The sequence below is a fragment of the Kogia breviceps genome, chromosome 3, assembly GCF_026419965.1.
Source record: "Kogia breviceps isolate mKogBre1 chromosome 3, mKogBre1 haplotype 1, whole genome shotgun sequence".
Lineage (NCBI taxonomy): Eukaryota > Metazoa > Chordata > Mammalia > Artiodactyla > Physeteridae > Kogia > Kogia breviceps.
Window position 1 is genome coordinate 77,752,681 of NC_081312.1, and position 21,248 is coordinate 77,773,928.

Sequence of the window (21,248 nt, forward strand, 5' to 3'; positions counted from 1 at the left end):
ACCCTGTAAAGAAGCCACAGTGAATGAGAATAACCTTTTACTGCAAAGGGAATACTCCCTGGCAAATCAGTCAGTTTTCATACGTCTATACTTTGAGCACAGAAGTTTCTTAAAGTGAGGAGTATCTCTGTTGACCTTTTAAACTTTGCATCTTATCTAGTGTCTAGGTAACATGAAAGTTGTACAAGAAATATTGATGGAACCAACAAATAACCTTTTAGAGCCCATCACCAAGGAAAAGCCTTATCTTCTAGAAGGATGACCAGCATTTCTGATCAACCAATAAATGAGATCTTTCCCTCTCTGAACAAAAGGAAGTCACTTTACTCTTGTTTGTCTTCCTAGATGGCACTGGACCACGTGGGTACATCAACTCCACGTGCTGTGGTGGGGATGCCACCAATGGAGAAGACCGAGGAGCTGTGCCCCGAGCACCAGGCCGGGAATGCTGCTGTCACGGCCCCAGGAGCCACCCCTACCTGGTAGCAGGTGCCGAGTTCCCTCCCGTTGGCCGAGAAGGACAACATGCCCATTGCCAGATCCACGAGGCAGCCGATCTCTAGGTCCACGTTGCTGCGACTTGCTCTTTGGGACGTGGCCACGATGTCCCCACCCCAGACCATGTAGCAGTTGCTGCGCTTCACACTAGGAGCCAGAGAGAGGAAAAGGCACAGAATCTGGACTGGGCCAGTTTGGAATCAAGACTCAGGATTGAAATGCCCCCAAAGCGTCCAATGAAGCTTTCCAATCAGCCCCGAATAATTTTTTTTTTCTTAAATGAATTCACTCAGTTTAGGAATGTGGCACTCTATCTGCTTCAAAGAGCAAAGTGTTCAGGCAACTTGTTTCCTGGCTCATTGATTAGAATTCTCCCAGGCTTTTTCCAGTTCTAGAAGTCCATTACTTTCCCAGACAACTAGAAATCCCGTTTGTAAGCACTCCTTCACCTCCTCCCCTTGACTCTCCTCTGTGGTCAGTCAGGCTAGTTTCTCAAAGTGAATGCCCTCAGGCAGGGCCAGTGCAAATTGCTCACTCCAAAGAGCTATCGCCATTGCTAGATTTCCACTAAGGTTAAACTGTGGCGATGTCATTACTTCTTTTCAGTGATTAAAGTACGAAGTACACTAATGACTACAGAATTCAATCAAGAAGGTACAGAAGCCACAGGAGTGTGAAGTGCCACACTTTTGTCACATTTCAAAGGGTCCAAGTTTGAAATGCCTGAAAACATCCGAAAATCGATCATGTGTTTGCTTATTACACAAGGCAAAGAACCAAGAGTTAACTGAGCACCTACTATCCACTGGGTCTTACGCTAGGTGCCGATGTGTCAGTTAATTTTCACAATGAATGGTCACTGAGGCTCGGATAAATAAAATAATCAGTCTGGCATGGCAGAGTGAGCAAACTGGAGCAACAGACCCAACTGGGATGAGGCTGTGCTTTTTGTTCTTTTGGCTGAAGAGCAAAGTCTGGAGTGGTCAACTGCTTTCACGTACTTTCCTTTTTTTTTTTTTTTTTTTTTTTTTTGCGGTACGCGGGCCTCTCACTGTTGTGACCTCTCCCATTGCGGAGCACAGGCTCAGGACGCGCAGGCTCAGCGGCCGTGGCTCACAGGCCCAGCCGCTCCGCGGCATGTGGGATCTTCCCGGACCGGGGCACGAACTCGCGTCCCCTGCATCGGCAGGCGGACTCTCAACCACTGCACCACCAGGGATGCCCCACATACTTTCCTTTTAACCAAACCAGATGTTGCATCTGGTTATAGCATCTACTCTGGGTCTCATAACATGATGAACATTCAGTAATGGTAATAAGAGTGCTGTTTATTGAGTACTTGAGTTGAGGCACTGTTGTAGGCTCTTATCTGTGTATCATCTCAGTTAATCCTCATAACACTCTGTGAGATTAGATTATTCTCATTTTATAAATAAGGAAATTTAGACCCAGGGAGGTTAAGTAACAGGTCCAAAGTCACACCTCTAGTAAGTACCGGAACCCAGTTTAAAACGCAGGCAGTTTGCTTCCAAAGTCTGTACTCTTAACCACCCACCAACAATGGTCCCCCAGAAAAGAGCAATGCGCCTGACCTCTGGCCATTGGCCTTTGATGAGCCAGCAGCATCTGAAGAGCAAAACATTGCTGACTTTGTAGGGATAAAGTTGTCATGAGAAACAACTTATTACATTTCTATACAAGCCTGCCACATGGGCAAGGACTCTAGTAAATCTCACTTAGGTGGAAATAAGGCATGGTCTGCTGGTTCATTTCTGGGGCATCACTGGCTAAAGATCCTTCCTTGGTGGGAGTACCAATGGACCAGTGGGAGGGTATGGGTGTGCCTAAAACATTTTCCTTGAAGATCCCTAATTTCTATTCAGTGGTTATTATTTATAAATTTGCCATGTCTCTTTTAATGTTCTTTATGCTTTCAGCCATTACAAACTTTTGGAATGAGAAGTTCTGAGTTATCAGTTGCTGTGTGATGTGGTACATCTTCTTATTTTCTGCAACTGACTTCCCTCAAGAACCCAGGGATTTTTCTCTGTCTTGTTCTGATGTTGTAGAAATTGGGGCTTGCCTAGAAATCACGGAGTCTGAGAGGGAGCCCAGGCTTCCCAGCTGTCCATCTGTATCTCCCATCCCTGGGTCATGTTTTATACACGTGATGAAACTGACCTTTATTTTGGCTAATGACACTTCTCCCCCACCCCCACCATTTACTTAAGGATTTTAAGCCTGTGCTTATTTTCCCTTTATAATAGAGTCTGATGTTTCCTTCTTTGGGGTGTGAGGGGAAGGGAAAAAGACTGCTGGGGGAGGGCCAACCCTGCCCCTCAGGAGTCCTCTTACCTTTCGTGGACCCGGCCTCTTTCGTCCCCCAGAGTAACAGTCACGGTACAGTTTTTATTCAAGTCAAACTTTTCACTGTACAAATGATAGTCGGGAGTCACCCATCCGACCCAGACGCAGGAGGGGTCCTGTCCAGCAAAGATGCGAATTGCGTAGTAGCACTGCTGGGGAGAGACCACAGCGGGGCGTGAGTGACTCCCCCGCCCCCAGCCCCTGTTGCTGCGAGCGGGCTCAAGAGGCAGAAATTATGCAGCAGCCCCCTTGACTCCCTTTTCTTAAAAAGCACAACACTGTTCTGGGGGTGTACTGCACTACACTCTGGACTGGGTGAAGAGTTGACGAGAGAATGTAGCTTCCTTATTTTTTTCCTTTTCTGTTGTGCTTTAGCCTAAAAAATCAGGCATCTAATATACCACCCTCTGCCCAGAAGATGCTGCTGCTGAGATCAGGGGCAGCCACTCAGAATGGTCAGCACAGAACCCTAACCCTCTTCTGGGTACCAGGGCTGCTAGGGAGAGCCAGGCACATCTTCGCCCTCAGAGAGAAGAAATTGCCCTGAGGGCCGGGGGTTAGAGAACTCAGAACTCAGGCTACACTTTCCAATTCTGCAGGAATTCTAAGTATTTTTAAGTCTTGAAAGAGATGCTACAAAAGAAAAAGCCCACAATGTGGCCAAATGTGCCTTGTGTGGTCATCAGACTCAGTGACAGGCAGGGATGAAAATTACAGCCATTCTTGGTGGGCACTGTAACAATTTGTGAATTGTATCACTGTGTTATCATAACAGCTAAAGCATTGAGGTAAGTGACTGCTTCATCATTTTCTTTATGAAACTGAGCACATTTATTCTTTTTTTCTATTTTGCTTCTGTTTTATTTTATTTTTTTAAAACTTTTTATTGGAATACAGTTGCTTTACAATGTTGTGTTAGTTTCTACTGTACAGCAAAGTGAATCAGCCATACATATACATATATCCCCTCTTTTTTGGATTTCCTTCCCATTTAGGTCACCACAGAGCACTGAGTTCCCTGAGTAGAGTTCCCTGAGCTATACAGTATGTTCTCATTAGTTATCTACTTTATACATAGTGTCAGTAGTGCAAATGAAGTCCTTTTATGTGTAGTCTGTCCTACTTTTTGATTGGAAAAGGGTCAGCCAGACACACCTGTGCTGGCATCTTGGCACGGACAGCTATTAATCATGTGACCTTGGACAAGTCATTTGCCTTCTCTGTGCCTCAGAGCGCATGATATTGTTCATCTCCTGGGGTTGCAGTGGAACTTAAGAAGGAAGGTGATACAGTGTGCTCCGTGTAGTGCCCTGCGTGTAGTAAGTGTGTGACATGCCGCTGCAAGAATCATACTCTTGATAGTTAACCTACGAACTTGGGGTTGCAGGATAACTTTATAGAAGGGGTGACATGCATTTCTTCCAAAGGAATCTGTGTGTGTGTGTGTGTGTGTGTGTGTGTGTGTGTGTGTGTGTGTGTGTGTGTGTGTTTTGGTCAGGTGCTAAAGAAGGATGAGAGAAAGAAAGAAATTAAGAAGCATTGCTTTCTGACCACTGTCTAGCTTGAAGAAAAAGAACCAAAAGCAGCCTCCATCTTCTGGGCTGGCTCCCTGCTTCTTTTTCTCATTTGACTGTTTTCAACATTATTCCTGGCACTGCTCAGAGAGATGGGAGAATTGATTCATAGAAGTTTACATAAAAGAGCAAACAAAAGGATTACATTAAGAGTCCCCCCTTTCTGCCCCAGCTGATGTTCATTTCAATCAGAAAGGCAGTGCTGGGTCCCTGGTGGCAAATAGGCACCAATTACACAATGATGCCCAATTAGAAGCTCCAGGTAGAGTTCTGTTTTGCACTGAATAACTGTTTCTCTTTCCCCCACTTGAGAAATGCCATAGATATGTTCTGGAAGCATCAAGAAGGATATTAAAAGACAGAGTAATTGGCAATTAAAGAGGATCTCTAGAGAGTTCTTTGCTGTAGGGGGCATATTACCAGGCACAGCAAAGAATCAAATAATTAAAACCATAACTGAGCACATTTACTTACTGTTGTTGTATGAGAGAGCATTTCTTGCATCTGTTTCCTGGGGGGAAAAAAATCCATGTTTTAGTTCGTCTGGTCTATAGAGAAGCCCACAAGTCTGACAGGCAACTGATCTACCTTTAATGATGAAGGCAAGTTTAAGAAGCTGGCTCTTTCCTATACATGAGTGATCCTGACTGGTCTTGGGACTTGTTCATTTGCAACCTGATACCACCAGGCAGGGCTGTGACTTCCAACTCTTGTCTCTCAGCCCAGGTGTAAGTTAGAGCTAGGGGAAGGTTGGGAGACACTAATAATGTAGGCAGGGATACCTTGGAATACATTATCCTGTTCTCTTAAGCATATTTGCTTGTTTAAAGCTTGGTAGATAGTAAAACTCTAGAGGAAACCCAGACCAGATATACATCAACAATAAAAAATAGACATTAAAGGGAAGAAAGATAGCAAGGAATATATTCCTTACCAGGAAGGAGGAAGTCACATTACTCATGAGTCACACAGCTGCTGGGTTGGACACTGGCCATAGTTATGCAAAGAAGGCAGTATTTGCCTACAGAAGCTTTTTTTTTTTTTTTTTTTTTTTTTTACAGAAGCTTCTAATTTCACACAAAGGCAACAAGGATTGCACCCTCTCATGCACTTACATTCTTTTTCCTCCAAAAACATACGAATTATAGGTTGCAAGGAGGCTAGGGACTCAGACAGCTTGGGAAGAACAGAAACTTGTTCACTGGACGTGACCCAGTGAAGCTTGATTGGTCCCCTAATTATACACTGCACACACACACACACACGTGCACGGGCACACACTCATGTGCATACCCGTCCTCATGTCTTCCTGACTGAAAGCAGAGGGAACCCTACCCACAGGCTCTAGTTGTGCCGAGGTAGAGTGAGAAGGAGACAGACAGAAAGCCGACTTTGCAGCAGACACGCTGAGCACCTCTGAGAGCTGGAGGCTCCTCCCTCACCTTTTCTGGAAAGCGTCACTGTCCAGACACGGGCTGTGACTGAAGGAGGAGTAGCACTCCACCGGCACGCTCAGGCGGCAGTAGATCATGGTGGCACTGCTGTTCTGTGTGCCGAACGTCTTGTGGATCACCTTGAGGCACGGAGGGCTGTCCAGGGTGCCATCGATCCTCACGACCTGGAAATGCCACGGTCCTCACCTGACACAGCCTGACTCTGACCCACCCCTCCTCCCCTCACCGACTACTTACGTCAAGGCTTTATGAGAACTACAAAAGTTGTCATGAGTGAAAACAAACCACTACACTCATCCTTATGTGGACCGTGCCCTATAAAATATCGCAGATCTGCCTCTGGCTGGGGAAATGAGGGATCTAAATTAGGGATCTAAAAATGCTCACTGGGCTTTCTGCAAGGTCAAGGATGCCAGGCAGGGGGGTGATGCAGCGTTGTACTTCCTCATGCTGACCTTTTAGGAAGGTGACAAGTGGCTAAAGGAGAAAATCTTTCCAGCGGTCTCCCCTGTCAGTGGGCATGAGAACATCTAAGGGAGAAGGCACCAGAAAGCCCGAAGCTCAAGAAGAGACATCAGAGTTTCCTTGGGGGGCACTGTCTCCCACCCAGTGCCTTTCCCACCCTTACCACAGTTACAGTCTGAGTGCAGAAGCTCCTGGAGACTCCTCTACATACTGAGGAAATTCCTAGCTCCAGGACACAAGCACTGCAGGGGATGCACTGGAGGATGAGAGATCAAAACTGGATTTCGGAAGTGTGTGTGGGGGGGGGGGGCGGGAGCAGAGGAAGTAAACAGACTTACAATAATAATTTTGTTATGATCTGAGCATTTCTCCCTGCACTCTAGAGAACAGTTCCCATCCTGCGGTCCATGAGCATGCTTACATATATTTGTGTGGTTTCTATATTTTTCTAAGTGGAGGGTCTCTAGATTCTATCAGTTTGTCAAAGGGGTTCATGAACTCCAAAAAGGTTATGAGCCAGCTTTCTAAAGTCATGGCCAGGTAGGAATCAGAGAAATTAAAAGTCTCTGCTATTTAAGACTGTGGGGAAAAGCGGAGGATGAAGAATTGATACTGGCTGAATTCAAACTGGGGGGTGAGTGAAGGGGACTTCCAGTCTGGGCGAATCAAGCCATGGAATCTAACGCTTCAGTGGAACTGACTTGTCTGACATCCCATCAGCCCCCATCCCACCCCTACGCCACGAAAAAACCGTGGTGGGGCTGGGTGATACAGAGGCAAGCAGATGTAGAACCAGAATCCGAATCAGGCTCCTCACAATATTTGGCCTGCTCTGCCTCTCTGCTCCCCCGACAAGGTGGGAGCATCATAATCAACTACTATACCTCCACTTAAAAACCTGGAGATGGTTCTGCAGGAATTAAACAAAGCCTAAAAGACATCGAGTTACGAGCAGAGGAGAACCATGTTTGGAACACATCATCCTGAGCGCAGGTACTGAACTTTTTTAGGAAAACAACATTTAAGGGCTTCCCTGGTGGCGCAGCGGTTGAGAGTCCGCCTGCCGATGCAGGGGACACGGGTTCGTGCCCCGGTCCGGGAAGATCCCACATGCGGCGGAGTGGCTGGGCCCGTGAGCCATGGCCGCTGAGCCTGCGCGTCCGGAGCCTGTGCTCCGCAACGGGAGAGGCCACAGAAATGAGAGGCCCGCGTAACCTGCAACAACAGCTCTGAGGGCCAGCGAGGAGGTGAGCGGGGTAGGGGCAGCCAGGGTGTGGACTTAGGCAAGCACCACATGGTGACAGGAGCATCAGCAGGAGGTTCAGGGCCTTGGTCCCCCTGGCCTGCCAGGGTCCCCGCAACGTGCAGCATTACCTCTATCTGTGGATGATCCTTGGGCACATTGACAAATGTTGGGAGGCGCTTGCTGAACCACATGGCCACGTCACGGTTCATGTTGACAGCAAAAGGCTCAAAGCCCTCTTGGAGGCCGCACATGGTATAAAACTTGAAAGTGCTGGCGTCCATCCCGAGATTCATGCGGCCGATCTGAGACAGCCCCAGAGAGCATATGGGCACAAAGCCTGCAGAATGGTGAGAGAGCCCGGTCAGCCCGCAGGACTGTCCTGGGAAGCTGGGAGGAAGCAGAACCTTTGCTTCCTCAACAGCTTTGAGACTCAGCAGGAAAAACGGAAAGACGGGACGGCGTCCTTTTCTTTCCTCCTGGCACATAAACTCAACAACAGGAGGTCACATGGAGTTTACGGCTGCCCTTGGTATATGGGAAAGAAAAGTGAGGCTGGTTCAAAATGATTTGTTGGAAAAAACAATCATCTAGGTAAGATTCTTCTTAAGACATAAATAAATATCAGCTGGAAAAGTAAAACCAATAAGAGAAAAAGTGAAATTCTTCATCTATGCCTTAGCTAAAATTGATTTTAGGCCCTGGGTAATTTTATTTTATTTATCTCTGGAGATATATGTATTTTATGAGGTACAGTTGATTTACGATATATTAGTTTCAGGTGTTCAGCACAGTGATTCAATATTTTAATAGATTGTACTCCATTTAAAGTTATTACAAAACAATGGCTGTATTTCCCTGTGCTGTACAATAATATATCCTCGTTGCTTATCTCTTTGATACATAGTAGTTTGTGTCTCTTAATCCCATACCCCTAACTTGCCCCTCCCCACTTCCTTTTCCCTATTGGTTATCACTAGTTTGTTCTCAATATCTGTGAGTCTGTTTCTGTTTTGTTATATACCTTCAATTGTTTTATTTTTTAGATTTCACATATAAGTGATAACATAGAGTATTTGTCTTTCTCTGTCTGACTTATTCCACTAAGCATAATACTCTCTGGATCCACCCATGGTGTTGCAAATGGCAGATTTTCATTCTTTTTTTATGGCTAAAAAATATTCCATTGTATGTATATGTATGTGTGTGTGAGAGTGTGTGTGTGTGTGTGTGTGTGTGTGTGTGTGTGTAGACACATACCACATCATCTTTATCCATCCATCTGTTGATGGGCACTTAGCTTGCTTCCATATCTTAGGCCCTGGGTAATTTTAAATACTGCCCCCAAACAAAACAATGCCTAAAGAATGACTTGGTATAAACCACCCAACTTTTCTAGGTCTCAGAATCTTCTCCAGTGAAATGAGAGGTCTAATGGTTCATGTCATTTTGAGAGTATGCTCCTAAGAAGTTTCGGATGCTAACATAATGACTATGCTTGTTTACAAAATACAGTTTACAAACCCCATCCTCCCAGCCTTCTGCTGTAGTGCCCTCCTAAGCAGGAAAGCAAGATTTTCAAGCAGGAGACATAGAAAACTCTGTTCACTCTTACAGTGACTGCCTCTCCAAGCTCTCTTCCATATCCTCATCATATTATAACACTGCCAGGCAGAACAGACCCAAGGCAGAAGTTCAGATTATTTGGTGTTCTTGTTTGTAGGCTATTTATGAATCATAATTGTGGACCAACAAATCAGCAGAACTGGGAAAGCACTAATTATCCCAGATCTGGGAAGATGTGCAGCAGGCAGCCGGAGGGCAGCTGAGGCTGCCAGGAGAGCTCAGAAAAGGAGGAAGGGCTCGGAGGCTGGTGGCTAAAGCAGGGCTTGGAGTCCCTACAAGGAAAACCGTGTCACTCCTAGGACGGCGGTGCTTATTTAAGGGGACATTTAAAGGTCTATTTTGGGAGAATTTATGTTCAACAGTAAGTCGCTCATAGAGACCAAAGGCAAAATGCACTCCTAAAACCAGTGCTTATATACTTTTATCTAAGCCACAAAGTTTCTTCGTAATTAAGTCTCATAAGTGAAAGATAAATCCCTCCCAAGCTGAGCTGGCTGCTTTCAGAAACTATGAACTCATTTAGGAAACTTTAATACTATTTCCGAGTAAGAGAGCTCCAGTGAAATCCTAGCAATGACGGTGATGTCTGTACAAAGAGCCTCCTCCCAGAACCACCGGGGACTGGTGGTCCCACCACTGGGTAAGGCAGACGGTCTGTTCCATCAGACAAGCACATATTCATGCACCGTCCTGAGCATTGCTATGTTTCTGGCATGGCATTCGAGACTGGGATAGATGAAACTATCCCATTCTAGAGACAGAGATTTTTATAAATGAGGAATCTTTGGAGATCTGATTCCAGTATGGAATAAGGACTGATTGTTGGCAAAACTTTTGGGTCCCTACTGAGCAAGCGGGCTCTGCTCTGTGCTATGAGAAGATGTGAAGGAAGGAAAAGAAACCATCCTGATCACCAGGAGCTTACAGAAGTGGGGACGACAAATGGAACACACAAGAGTGAATGTTGTATGGTAAGACATCCCCAGCTGCAAGACAGTACTTTGGTTTTCAGCCTGGAAAAGTACCACTATAGTAGTTTTACGTTGGAGACATGATGTTGAAGTGTTCCATCCGTGATGTGAGCAGAGATAGGATGTCTTAAGAAAGTCTCTCTTGGATGTGGAGAAAAGGCAACCCTCCTCCACTGTTGGTGGGAATGTAAGTTGGTGCAGCCACTATGGAGAACAGTATGGAGGCTCCTCAAAACACTAAAAATAGAGCTACCATATGATCCAGCAATTCCATGCCTGGGCATATATCCAGTCAAAACTATAATTCAAAAGGATACATGCACCCCAATGTTCAAAGCAGCATTATTTACAATAGCCAACACACGGAAGCAACCTAAATGTCCATCGACATATGAATGGATAAAGAAGATGTGATACATATATACAATGGAATATTACTCAGCCATAAAAAAGAATGAAATAATGCCATTTGCAGCAAAACGGATGGACCTAGAGATTATCATAGGGAGTGAAGTCAGACAGAGAAAGACAAATATCATATGATATCACTTATATGTGGAATCTAAAATATGACATAAATGAACTTATTTAGGAAACAGAAACAGACCCACAGACATAGAGAACAGACTTCTTGTTTCCAAGGGGTAGGGGTGGGGGAGGGATATTTGGGTGTTTGGGATTAGCAGATGCAAACCATTATATATAGAATGGATAAACATTCAGGGAACAATATTTGATATCTTGTGATAAAGCATAATGGAAAAGAATATGAAAAAGAATGTATATATCACTTTGCTGTACAGCAGAAATTAACACAACATTGTAAATCAACTATACTTCAATAAAATCAATAAAAAATAAGAAAGTCTCTCTTCCCCTTTCTTCTTCAATAACTTGAATGATGGGATAAGTAAGCAGCAGATTCAAAAACAATGAGGACTTCTGAATAACCCAGATCATATCAATGACTTCCTAGTTATAGACCCCTCTGACAATGCAAGATGCATGCAGAAAGGAAGAAAGGTCATATCTGCATGAGGTCTTTTTTCTAAGGAACTTGGGCTCTTCATTGTTCCTAAGCCATCAGCAGAGGGGACAGTACTTTGCTGAAGATAAATCAGAAGGTTTGAGGAGCTAACAGACTTGACCAAGGTTGTAAGGGCAAGTGACAAAATGGGAAAAGATCCCACACCCTCTGACTCACAGACCAGCTGACAGTCAGTGTGCAAGAGAGGGGGTGAAGGTTACAGGGAGTGAATGCCCCAGATTTAAACAGCAGTTATGTCCTAGGGCAGAGGGCTGTACGCATCACAGAGCAGAGCACTGTCCCTCTGAGGCAGAAGCCATTTCTATGGGGGAGAGCTGAACACTGATTGAAAACAGACTCTGAAACAAAAGTCAGGGATGTCAAAGCAACAGGAGGGAGTGTCAGGGACCTCCTCAGGACTAAGTGGGCACAGTGGGGACAGCTCTGTACAGCAGCAGATGAGAAGCTAAATCCCAGGCTTGAGCCAGAAAAGAGAAACTCCAGAAAGGACCAAGAGCAAAGCTACACCCTCATAAGGCACCAGCTCTTTCTCCTGGGGAAGAATACTTGAAAACTGGATACATTTAGTCAGCTCCCTCCACCTGGTGGAGAGACTCTGCTCCATTTCCATAACTTCTTTACTTGAGGAGTTACAACTTCATGTAACTTGATAACTCTGCTTGATACACAGATAAGGGGGAACAATGATGATAAACCCTACCAGCTAATATTTATCAAGTACTTTCTAGGTGTCAGGCCGTGGGCTCAGCGCTCTACAGATTTAGCTCATTATTGTGCCCATTTTACATATAAGGAAACTGAAGCCTAGCAAGTTGATAACTTGCTCAAGTTCTGTCTCTTGGTAAGTATGTGGAGCAAGCATGTGAACGAGGCTGCCCGAGAGCAGTCCAGAGCAAGCAATGGGGACTGAGGCCCAGATGACTGCTTTCTAATTCTTATCTCCAGTGACTGGCTTTGTGATGAACTCTTCCTTCACTTTTCAGATGATTTTCCTAAGTGTAGTTGATTAGTTTGCCTCTAGATCAGGCAGCTGGAGACCTACAACCACAAAGCACTCCAGGCCCCTTGGAGAAGGGCTGCCTTCTTCAAGTGGCCACATGGCTCCCTGGAGTTGATCTGGATGGACAGATCCACTTGGTAAGGCCACCTGGCATTACTGTGAACAATGCCGTGCACACACAAGGATTTGCACTTTGCACACAACTCAATTAATCCCTAGCTTCAAATGAGACTGGACAAGTAAGAAAACGGAAAAATAAAGGGGAAAAGCAGTATTCCGTTCCTACATGCGGCCTAGTAGAAGAAATTATGCTGACATCATTGAAGAGGTTTGAGGAGAAAATCTGCAAACGGCCTTACTTGGAACCTAGATGTGCATAGAATTCCTGTTCTAGGAAAGGTATGTCAAGAACACACACATTTAAATCCTGCAGAGGACCCCAGGTTCTGATAAACTTTGAATCACAAGGCCTCATATGGCTTTGTGATTAGTAGGAGAGTCAGCCAGGAGGTCATCTTTTTATAATTCAGGAGCATGGAAAGAAACCAATTATTTACACAATTCCAACCATGGATCCATTTTTAGTCCATTTCAAGTTGAAGAAAGACATGAGAGCAAATCACTCCCAGTAATGGAAAGACTCAGATCTTGGGGAGAGGTGGTTCAATGACTGCCCAGACCATCCCTGGGCTGTTTCTGAGAGTCTCAATCCAGCAGCTCATGTTTTACCCATTAATTTTCTAAGCCTCAAAAAGATGGTGTTTGGGGACAGCACTGAGATGGTCACAAGCCTTGTAGAAAACACAGGAAACAAGAGGCCACGTTCCCCTGCCATAGCACCCATCTGGGGAGAGAATGACAGGGGAAGCTTGGGTACCAGCGTGTCTGTGCGCAGATGGCGGCAACACTGCCCGCAAGGAAGTTTCATCTGCTGCCTACAGAAGAGCTGCCAGCAGAGCTGGGGGTCTGTTAAACACTGACAGGCCAGTGGCAGGAAGAGCCTGGGAGGCTGCTCCTGCAGATGCTGAAGCTGGAGCGAGGCAGGAGGTGCTCCAGGGGAGTGCCTGGTACAGGCAGAGCAGGACACCAGCTCTGAAGCCTCTTCCAGACAGCATGTTCTGAGATCTGGCACCATGGGCAGAACTTTCTCTTCCTTTCCTTTAAATGGGATAAAAGAGAACACTAATAGCAAAGGTTTCACCGTGGAAGCTTCTGAGCTTCCAGATGCCTTTCGGTGATAACACCGTGAGCTGCGATTAAAGTGCGATACAATACTACAGTACAGTGTGTTAACACAGTACAGTACAATTCTATTATAAAACAGAGTGCTAATAACAGACTCAGTTATTCTGAAGGTTAGGTCATGTCTCTGTACACAAAAGGTCTATGAGGCATTTCTTTCATTACAGCACAGATGATCTCTAAAAACGGAGTTCTCCTAAAACACCCCTCTTCTTTACAGTGTTCTTCTGCACAAACCCTAGGACAGCTCCCCACGTCATAGAGAGTGGAGTCCAAGGATGCTGGGCCCAGATTAGACAATCAATAAAGTTTTTTGAATAAAAAGACCAAGTCTTGATGTTTGAGGCTATAATCTGCACCTTCTTGTTCTTTCCACCCTCATCTTCTGTAAATTCCATACACAAATCTTCCAAAATGTATCATCACTCTTTCCTGCAGTTTCCTGATTCCACACTATTACTCGACTCACATCCCCTTAGAAGAAGACCCTTCTCCTCAGAGGTAGACAGCTCATATTTTTTATTTAACCTTCAGTTCCAATCCCATTCTTATAGAATCTTCATCCCGCATTGGTCATTTGCATTGGTCATAACCCACTGCTTCCCATTGGTAGTTACCTTTCCAAATTTTCATCTTATTTATTTTTCCAACTAGAAAACGAACTCCTTAATTTTGCTACTATTTACATTTGTGTATACTTTAGACCACTGCTTGTCATACTTTAAAGTGCGTAGGAACCACTGGAGTATCTTGTCTGAATGCAGTTTCTGAATCAGTAGGACAGGCATGGGGTCTGAGACTCTGCATTTATAACAACTGGACCACATTTTGAGTAGCAAGGCTTTAGACTTTACAGAATTCTTAGAACTCTGCACATAGACAAGAGTCTTGTCTCCTCCTTATGCTAAGCCAAAGTCTCATAGACAAGCAACCTGCCCGAATCCACACTCAGGGGAGCCATGACAAGGTCTCTGGTCTTTGGACTCTTCCTACTCCAGGGAGCTACTCTCCTTGGGGATGAATCTGAATCTTCTAATTCTTCATTCTCCTCCCGCCTCATGAAGAGAGCACTGCCTGTGATGGGTACTTGGTAAATACCTGTTTCCAAAGAGCAGTGCCAGAGGATGCTCTTCTCCAAGGCCCTCATGCCCACTGACATGATTTCCCCCTCTTTGCCTCTGAACCAGTGCATAAGCCATTCTTTCTGCTGGCAACATCTTTCCCAGTTGTTTCCAAAAACATATTTTTCAAAACTTTGATTTTAAACCTTTTTAGAAGGCATTAAAATATGACCCCATCTGGCTTCAGTCATCCTGTCTTTCTAGGAAAATACATGGATTTGCAACTTTTCTATTATCCCAAATATGTGGCTCTTAGAAAAATCTTTAAAGCTGTTTTAAGGTACAGTTGGATATGCACATTGCAGATAATAGATGTCTGCAAAAAGTGTGAAAGTGATTTGTAAAGCACATTGTAAATACATAATATTTTATATGTATTAAAAATACATACTCATGGGCTTCCATGGTGGCTCAGTGGTTGAGAGTCTGCCTGCTGATGCAGGGGACACGGGTTCGTGCCCCGGTCCGGGAAGATCCCATGTGCCGCGGAGTGGCTGGGCCCGTGAGCCATGGCCGCTGAGCCTGTGCATCCGGAGCCTGTGCTCCGCAACGGGAGAGGCCACAACAGTGAGAGGCCCGGGTACCGCAAAAAAACAAAAAAAACAAAAAAAACCAAAAACCCAAAACATATTCATGTATTTCTGTTGCTCTTGCCTGTGTAGTTTTATCTTTTTTAACTTTCAGGGTGGGGAGGGAGGACTGTTTCTTTTTGTAAAGTCTCAGAAATTTAAAGCTACCAGGAACCCTAATCATTTACAGAGGGGGAAATGAGGTAAAAAGACATTTAAATAAAGTCAACCCGAGATGTCACAGGTGGGAAGGGCAGAGGCAGGACAGGAAACCAGGCCTCCTGATCCAGAGCAGCCTCTTTTCCTCTCGACCTCCTTGCCTCCTTCTCATCTTTACTGAAGCAGCAGAGAGTGGCAAAGCACCAAGCACAGGGGTGTGATCACAGCTGGTATTAAGTCACTGCCATAGAATTTTACAACTGAGAAGGATGTTGGCACTCATGCAGTCTATCCTCCTGTTTTCTGGTACAGATGAAAGAGGCAAAGCCCAGAGAAGTAAAGCCAAGCCTGTCTGGGAGCCACACAGTTTGTTAGGAGTGAGTCAGCAAACTCACAGTCCAGTGGCCCTTCTCCTGGTGCCAACAGCCTTGGTTGGTACATAACATAGCTCTGTAGATGGGAAATAAGAAGCGCCCATCGCTCCTTTGTGTAGCTGGAAGCACAGCCCTGACTGCAGTCTATTCATGGCTATTAACAAGTGCAGCTGTGCTTGGGTTTCATAGCATGCTTGACTTTCAAAATACATTCCATCTCATTCAACGGAACAGCTAAGTCAAACGTCTGTGTTTCAGTGATTCTCATCAAAGCATCAAGTTCAATCACACAGACATTCAGACTGACAATTCAATTCAGAATATGAGGATAATTCTTTAACTCACCAATTTTTCTCTCCCGCCAGGGATATTAGTCCACATGCAATTAGCATTTCCTCTGTGATACCGGGAAATGTGAGGTACCTTAACATGTCAAGGCACAGGGCGGGGGATTAGAGGAGAGCCCCTTGGTCAGTGTCTCGGCAAGTTCAGACTTACATTTACACTGCACACATCAACTATCACTATTATTTGTCTTGATCCTTCAAAAATGATAGTATAAGATCTCATCTTCACCACCAGGGTTTCAAATCTGTAAAGGTCAGTGTGTCCTAAGTGAGGAGGTAGAAGACCTCACCCTTCTCCCTGGATTTCCCTTCATCTCGTGGAGGTGGAAGGGGGGAAAGCTGGTGGATTTACCATTGTCAATCTCATAGTCAGCGAAGGCAAGCTCAGAGCCTTTGTTGGTGATCAGCAACTCCCCATTCAGCGTGAAGATCATTGAAGCATCATCTAGGTTAATCATACATCCAACCACATCTCCTGGCTGCCAGGTCCGTCCAAAATACCCACTCCCTTGATGCCAACGCTGGCCCTAGAAAACAAGAGCAAGGGGTTAGAGAAACGGAAGTCCTAGCCTAGAGGGCCCTGTACTGCTGGAGAAATGACCCCATCAATAACTTCTCCTAACGGGCAGTGGGTACCTGGTTTCTACAAGGCACTTCCCTTTCTACCAAGGACAACTCACAGGGAGAAGTGGTCTATATCTACAGATGAATGAAACCAAGATATACAAGGCTCATCAGAAAAGGTGGCCTGAGTCTCCCAGTACCTAATCAGCTATGAAAACAAGCCGAACTCCCTCTAAGACAAAGTGGTAAGATTTTCCCTCATACTGGCTGCGCAGTGTTCTGTGAGCCTCCCCTGCAGAGGGGAACACGGGCTCAGAGGCAAGGCAGATACGGAGCTGACTATGGAAAGGACTAGAGTGGGCAGCCCTCCCCTTCTCCAGAGGAAAGAGTGAAGGGACACACACTAAGTGACGATCATTCTATGGTCTCAGTTAGCCAGTGTGGTGGCTCCTCCCTTTTGAAGCCAGAGATCCAGATACTCAGCACTTTTCACTTCTGGGGAAATATTTGAAGCAGGACTGAGGACATGCGGACACCAGCCAGACTCACCCTGCTGCCTTCAAACACAAAGGCCTGGTCATCGGCCCCCAGCTCAATGTCAGGCCGACAGCCTGGCCTGGCCCAGCCGACACGCATGTCTCCTCCGGTCACCACCTCAAACTCAAAATACCACTTCCCAGATCTCACCGCATAAGAGCGCTCTACCCGGAAAAAGCGGATCTTGTCTATGCTGACTTTCTCCACAGCTGGGTCAGCTATCGAGAAGAAAAGGGAATAGAGAGAGAGAACATAGGTTTAATATTTAGGGAGCACTCCTCAAAAGACTTTCAACAACAAAGGCTGATGACAGATCTCCTACTAGCTGGTACAGCATTCTGTTCATAATATCATCATCACTATCATCATCATATCATAATAACAATACAAGCTACCATTCAGTGAGTGATTGCTTTGCAGTAGAAACTAAGTCTCAGCTTTTCCTCACAATAATCCTATGAAATCAGTATTATTGTCGTCCTTTTACCGATGAAGAAATTGAGGCTCAGAGAGGTTCGCCTGTTCAAGGTCCTAGAGCCCATAAACCAAGGAGAGCAAAGATTTGAACCCAGGTCTGTCTTCCTCCAAATCCATCCCCTTAAACCATGTTTTACTGCCCCACTAGCCTATGGTATCCCCTGGGGTATGAGATGGCAGTGACATGTTAAATAATCATAAGCTGGTGATTTAAATCAGTGCTAGAATTCAATTTAGAGATGACATTACCTGGCCCCAAAGTAAGCTGATATTCACATGTTTGGAAAACAAGAGAAATAAAGGTAACTTGGTTTTGTGACCAAATATCCTGAAAAGCTCAGCTATGGTGGAGGATAGCTTATTCCCTGTGGGATTATGTCACAGACGTGCTCATTACAGACACATCTGTCAATGGGACACTGCTTTATTATCAACATGGCCCCTCCTCCCTCCCCCCACTTCTAAAATACACCATTGAGTTTAGCTCTCTTTAGCACCACCAGCATTTCTAATAGTGCAAGTTAGACCTGTTGAAAGTTAGCATCCCACCAGAAGAAGACCTGTTTAGTAAACTGGGGCCAGAGTGAACAATCTCCACTGATTACCTAGTTCTTGGTCTGATGGCTCAATGTTATAGCCGTAACCAACAAAAGTCCGAACAGCTTCACGAAGGCTGTCCCTATTTGACTTCTTGGTACGCTCATCCAATAATGCATATGGCACCAGACGGGGATTTCTTTTGTTCTTTAAATCCTATGTGAAGCCAGAGAAAAGAGATGCTGAGAAAATGCATTATCATCTTTACAAAGTGCTTGTCCCACTCACATATTCCCAGCAACTTTCCTGGTTTCCTTGGGTGAGTCTGCTAGCTCTTCTCCCAGTGCCTTGATTATTTACCAATGTATATAGTTGCTGCTTCAAGATTAAATGAGTATAAATGGAAAATTTGTACTAACGTTCAAAACTAGCAGTAAAAAAACCATTTCAATAATGCCAGCCTGTGAATAAAATGAAGTGTCATGAAATTGGTTAGAAACCTCCATTCCCAAGGCAAGGCGGATGGGGGTTTGTGTAACTATTCCCTTATGAAAGATCATGCCATGATTCAAACAGTTATGGCCGCCTCACAACAGATTCTTTTTCTTTTTCTTTTTTTTAAATTTATTTTTGGCTGCATTGGGTTTTCTTTGCTGCACGCAGGCTTTCTCTAGTTGCGGTGAGCGGGGGGTTCTCTTCGTTGTGGTGTGTGGGCTTCTCATTGCGGTGGCTCCTCTTGTTGTGGAGCACAGGCTCTAGGCATGTGCGCTTCAGTAGTTGTGGCACGCGGGCTCAGTAGTTGTGGCACGCGGGCTCTAGAGCGCAGGCTCGGTAGTTGTGGCGCACGGGCTTAGATGCTCCGCGGCATGTGGGATCTTCCCGGACCAGGGCTCAAACCTGTTTCCCCTGCATCGGCAGGCGGATTCTTAACCACTGCGCCACCAGGGAAGTCCCAACAGTTCTTAATAGACATCTCTGCTCACAGAGAAACATCTGAAAAGGTGGCAGAGACACAGTGGGGCCATTTCATTGTAGTAGGCACATATTTCTATTACAGTCCTCCTCGGTTCCTTAATGGGGACTAAGAAGACAGTAATGACAACAGCAGTGACAAGTCATCATAACCTAACATGCTGTTTTGAACCCCCAACTCCCTTCCCTGCCACAGTTTCCATAGTTGTGGTCTTCTTGGTTCCAGACGCTTGCAGGTTTGGAGGCTCAGGAATGAATGAACACGTGTGCACACAGCAATCCTTGAACTTCCCTGATACTTAGCCCGGTACTTACTGAGATGAGGGGGGCATTTCAGAGTGAGAGGTGTACCAGGTGGTTTGGGCCGAACCCTGGTTCTAAACTCCACTTAATTCCTTGCTGGGCTCTCAGGCTGCCTCTGGATAAAGAACCCTGCCCAAGAATCTTGGCCCTGTGGACTGAAGTTAAGGGGACACAGGCTTCTTGGTGGGCTAGTCTGCCTCTCTCCTGGGCTAGCTTCCCCTCCTTTTCCCCTTCAGTGGTAGATACTTGGGACCATCCCAGAAATACTGCTGAGCTGTGACATTGATTTATGTGAGCCTTACCTTGGTCTTGGAGAGTGCATGAAAGCTCAGCACTCTGTGAGGCAAGCAACAAGATGGGGAATGAGAGAAGATGCAGCCAGCAGCCATAGACACAGGGCAACATGATCACAAGTGAACCAGACTAACAAAGGAAAGGTAAGCCTATCCATTGCTGAAAAACTGGAATTATGCCTGGAGTTCATATCAATGTGACCATTAGAAATTCCACCCAGTCCCATGATTCTATAAATAATGAATGTGCTGAGGCATAAGGAACAGAGTGCAAGGGCAACCTCCACCTTCCAGTCTAATACCCACCAAAGCAAAATGGCATTTTAATGCATGATCACATCTCCTGGCTTCTCCAGCAGGCCTGAGCCAGCACTTCTCACCTGTTGAATGCCATAGGTCCATCCTTGTCTTATTCTGTCTTTTGCCCAAACATTGTGTGCATTTTCTGCAAGCTTATCCACTAAAATTTCTTGAGGAGGTAACAGCTTCACATCAGACAAATCCAAAGGGGCTGGCTTATAGCCATTGGACATCATGTAGCTACAAGTAAATGGAAAATATATATTTTGAACAGAACTGTACGACTCCCCCATTCCTGATTTTAGACCAACAGCACAGTGTCAGAACACTAGGAAAATAAGGCTACAGTCACAGATTCTATCTTTGACAGAATGGACAGCTCAGCTCTATCTCATGTCTTTGGAAGAAGACCCTCATCCACCATCCTTTTTGCCAATGCATGTCACAGATTAAGGCGACTGTTGGAGAAAGTGGATGGTCTGTGCAAATCCATCCTTATTCCTAAGAAAACTGCTCTGCCCTACAAATGATGGGCACATTCAGCATAATGTAACATCACCCGAAGCTGCTTTGTCTCGCTTCAAAAGCACAAAAGGTTATGACCACATTGGCAAGGACAGGCCCTTGAGCCAAACGGTTTCCTACAAATCAGCCACGAATGATCACTCAGTCTTAGAAAATTAAACCTTCATTTTGAGAATTTAAAAAAATCATAACATTAGAGAGTTTGTGAGCTTGAAGTGATCTTCATGGTTTGCTGTCCAGTCCAGGAGTCACAAATGTCTGTAATTCGGTAGGTAATTTGATAGATAACGTGAAGACAGGAAAAGCTCAGTGTGAGTCCAGGTAGATGCATCGTGTGAGAGGAGAGGAGAAGGGCCCTGAGTGGAGTGACTCACAGGACAGTAAGTGACCACAGTCATGTGGGAATGTGAGTCCAGAAGCATCCAGGGCCCCAAGGCCACGGACTGCCCAGATCAGGGCCAGAGCCTAAATGAGATGATTTGCAGACCAGCGCTACTCGACCCAAGAACCTGTGAGCAGCGCGAGATACAAGGTGGACTGTAGGCATGATATTGCCCCTCATCCACCTTCTAGGAATGCCTGACTTTGGGCAGAGTCAACACATGTTGTTCGCTGAGCACTGCCCCCAGCCACCCCTCAGCTGCTGCCTCTCAGATGAGCTGCTCTTGGCACCAGGAGCTGC

General features: G+C 45.4%; 1 protein-coding gene across 10 annotated transcripts in view; it reads right to left on the minus strand.

Annotated features, from left to right (window-relative positions):
- Positions 1-21,248, minus strand: part of RYR3 (ryanodine receptor 3) — a 550,085-nt gene that overhangs the window by 188,746 nt on the left and 340,091 nt on the right. For 8 of the 10 annotated variants that reach the window (XM_067028902.1, XM_059058604.2, XM_067028899.1 and 5 more), the window contains 9 exons: positions 20,122-20,281; positions 18,242-18,389; positions 17,172-17,377; positions 16,411-16,585; positions 7,733-7,941; positions 5,882-6,057; positions 4,914-4,950; positions 2,854-3,017; positions 480-645 (listed from right to left, as the gene is read on the minus strand). In XM_067028902.1, the coding sequence (XP_066885003.1) occupies positions 480-645; positions 2,854-3,017; positions 4,914-4,950; positions 5,882-6,057; positions 7,733-7,941; positions 16,411-16,585; positions 17,172-17,377; positions 18,242-18,389; positions 20,122-20,281 (1,441 nt within the window). The remainder of the gene's footprint in view (positions 1-479; positions 646-2,853; positions 3,018-4,913; positions 4,951-5,881; positions 6,058-7,732; positions 7,942-16,410; positions 16,586-17,171; positions 17,378-18,241; positions 18,390-20,121; positions 20,282-21,248) is intronic. The other 2 variants (XM_067028901.1, XM_059058605.2) reach the window with 1 other exon arrangement.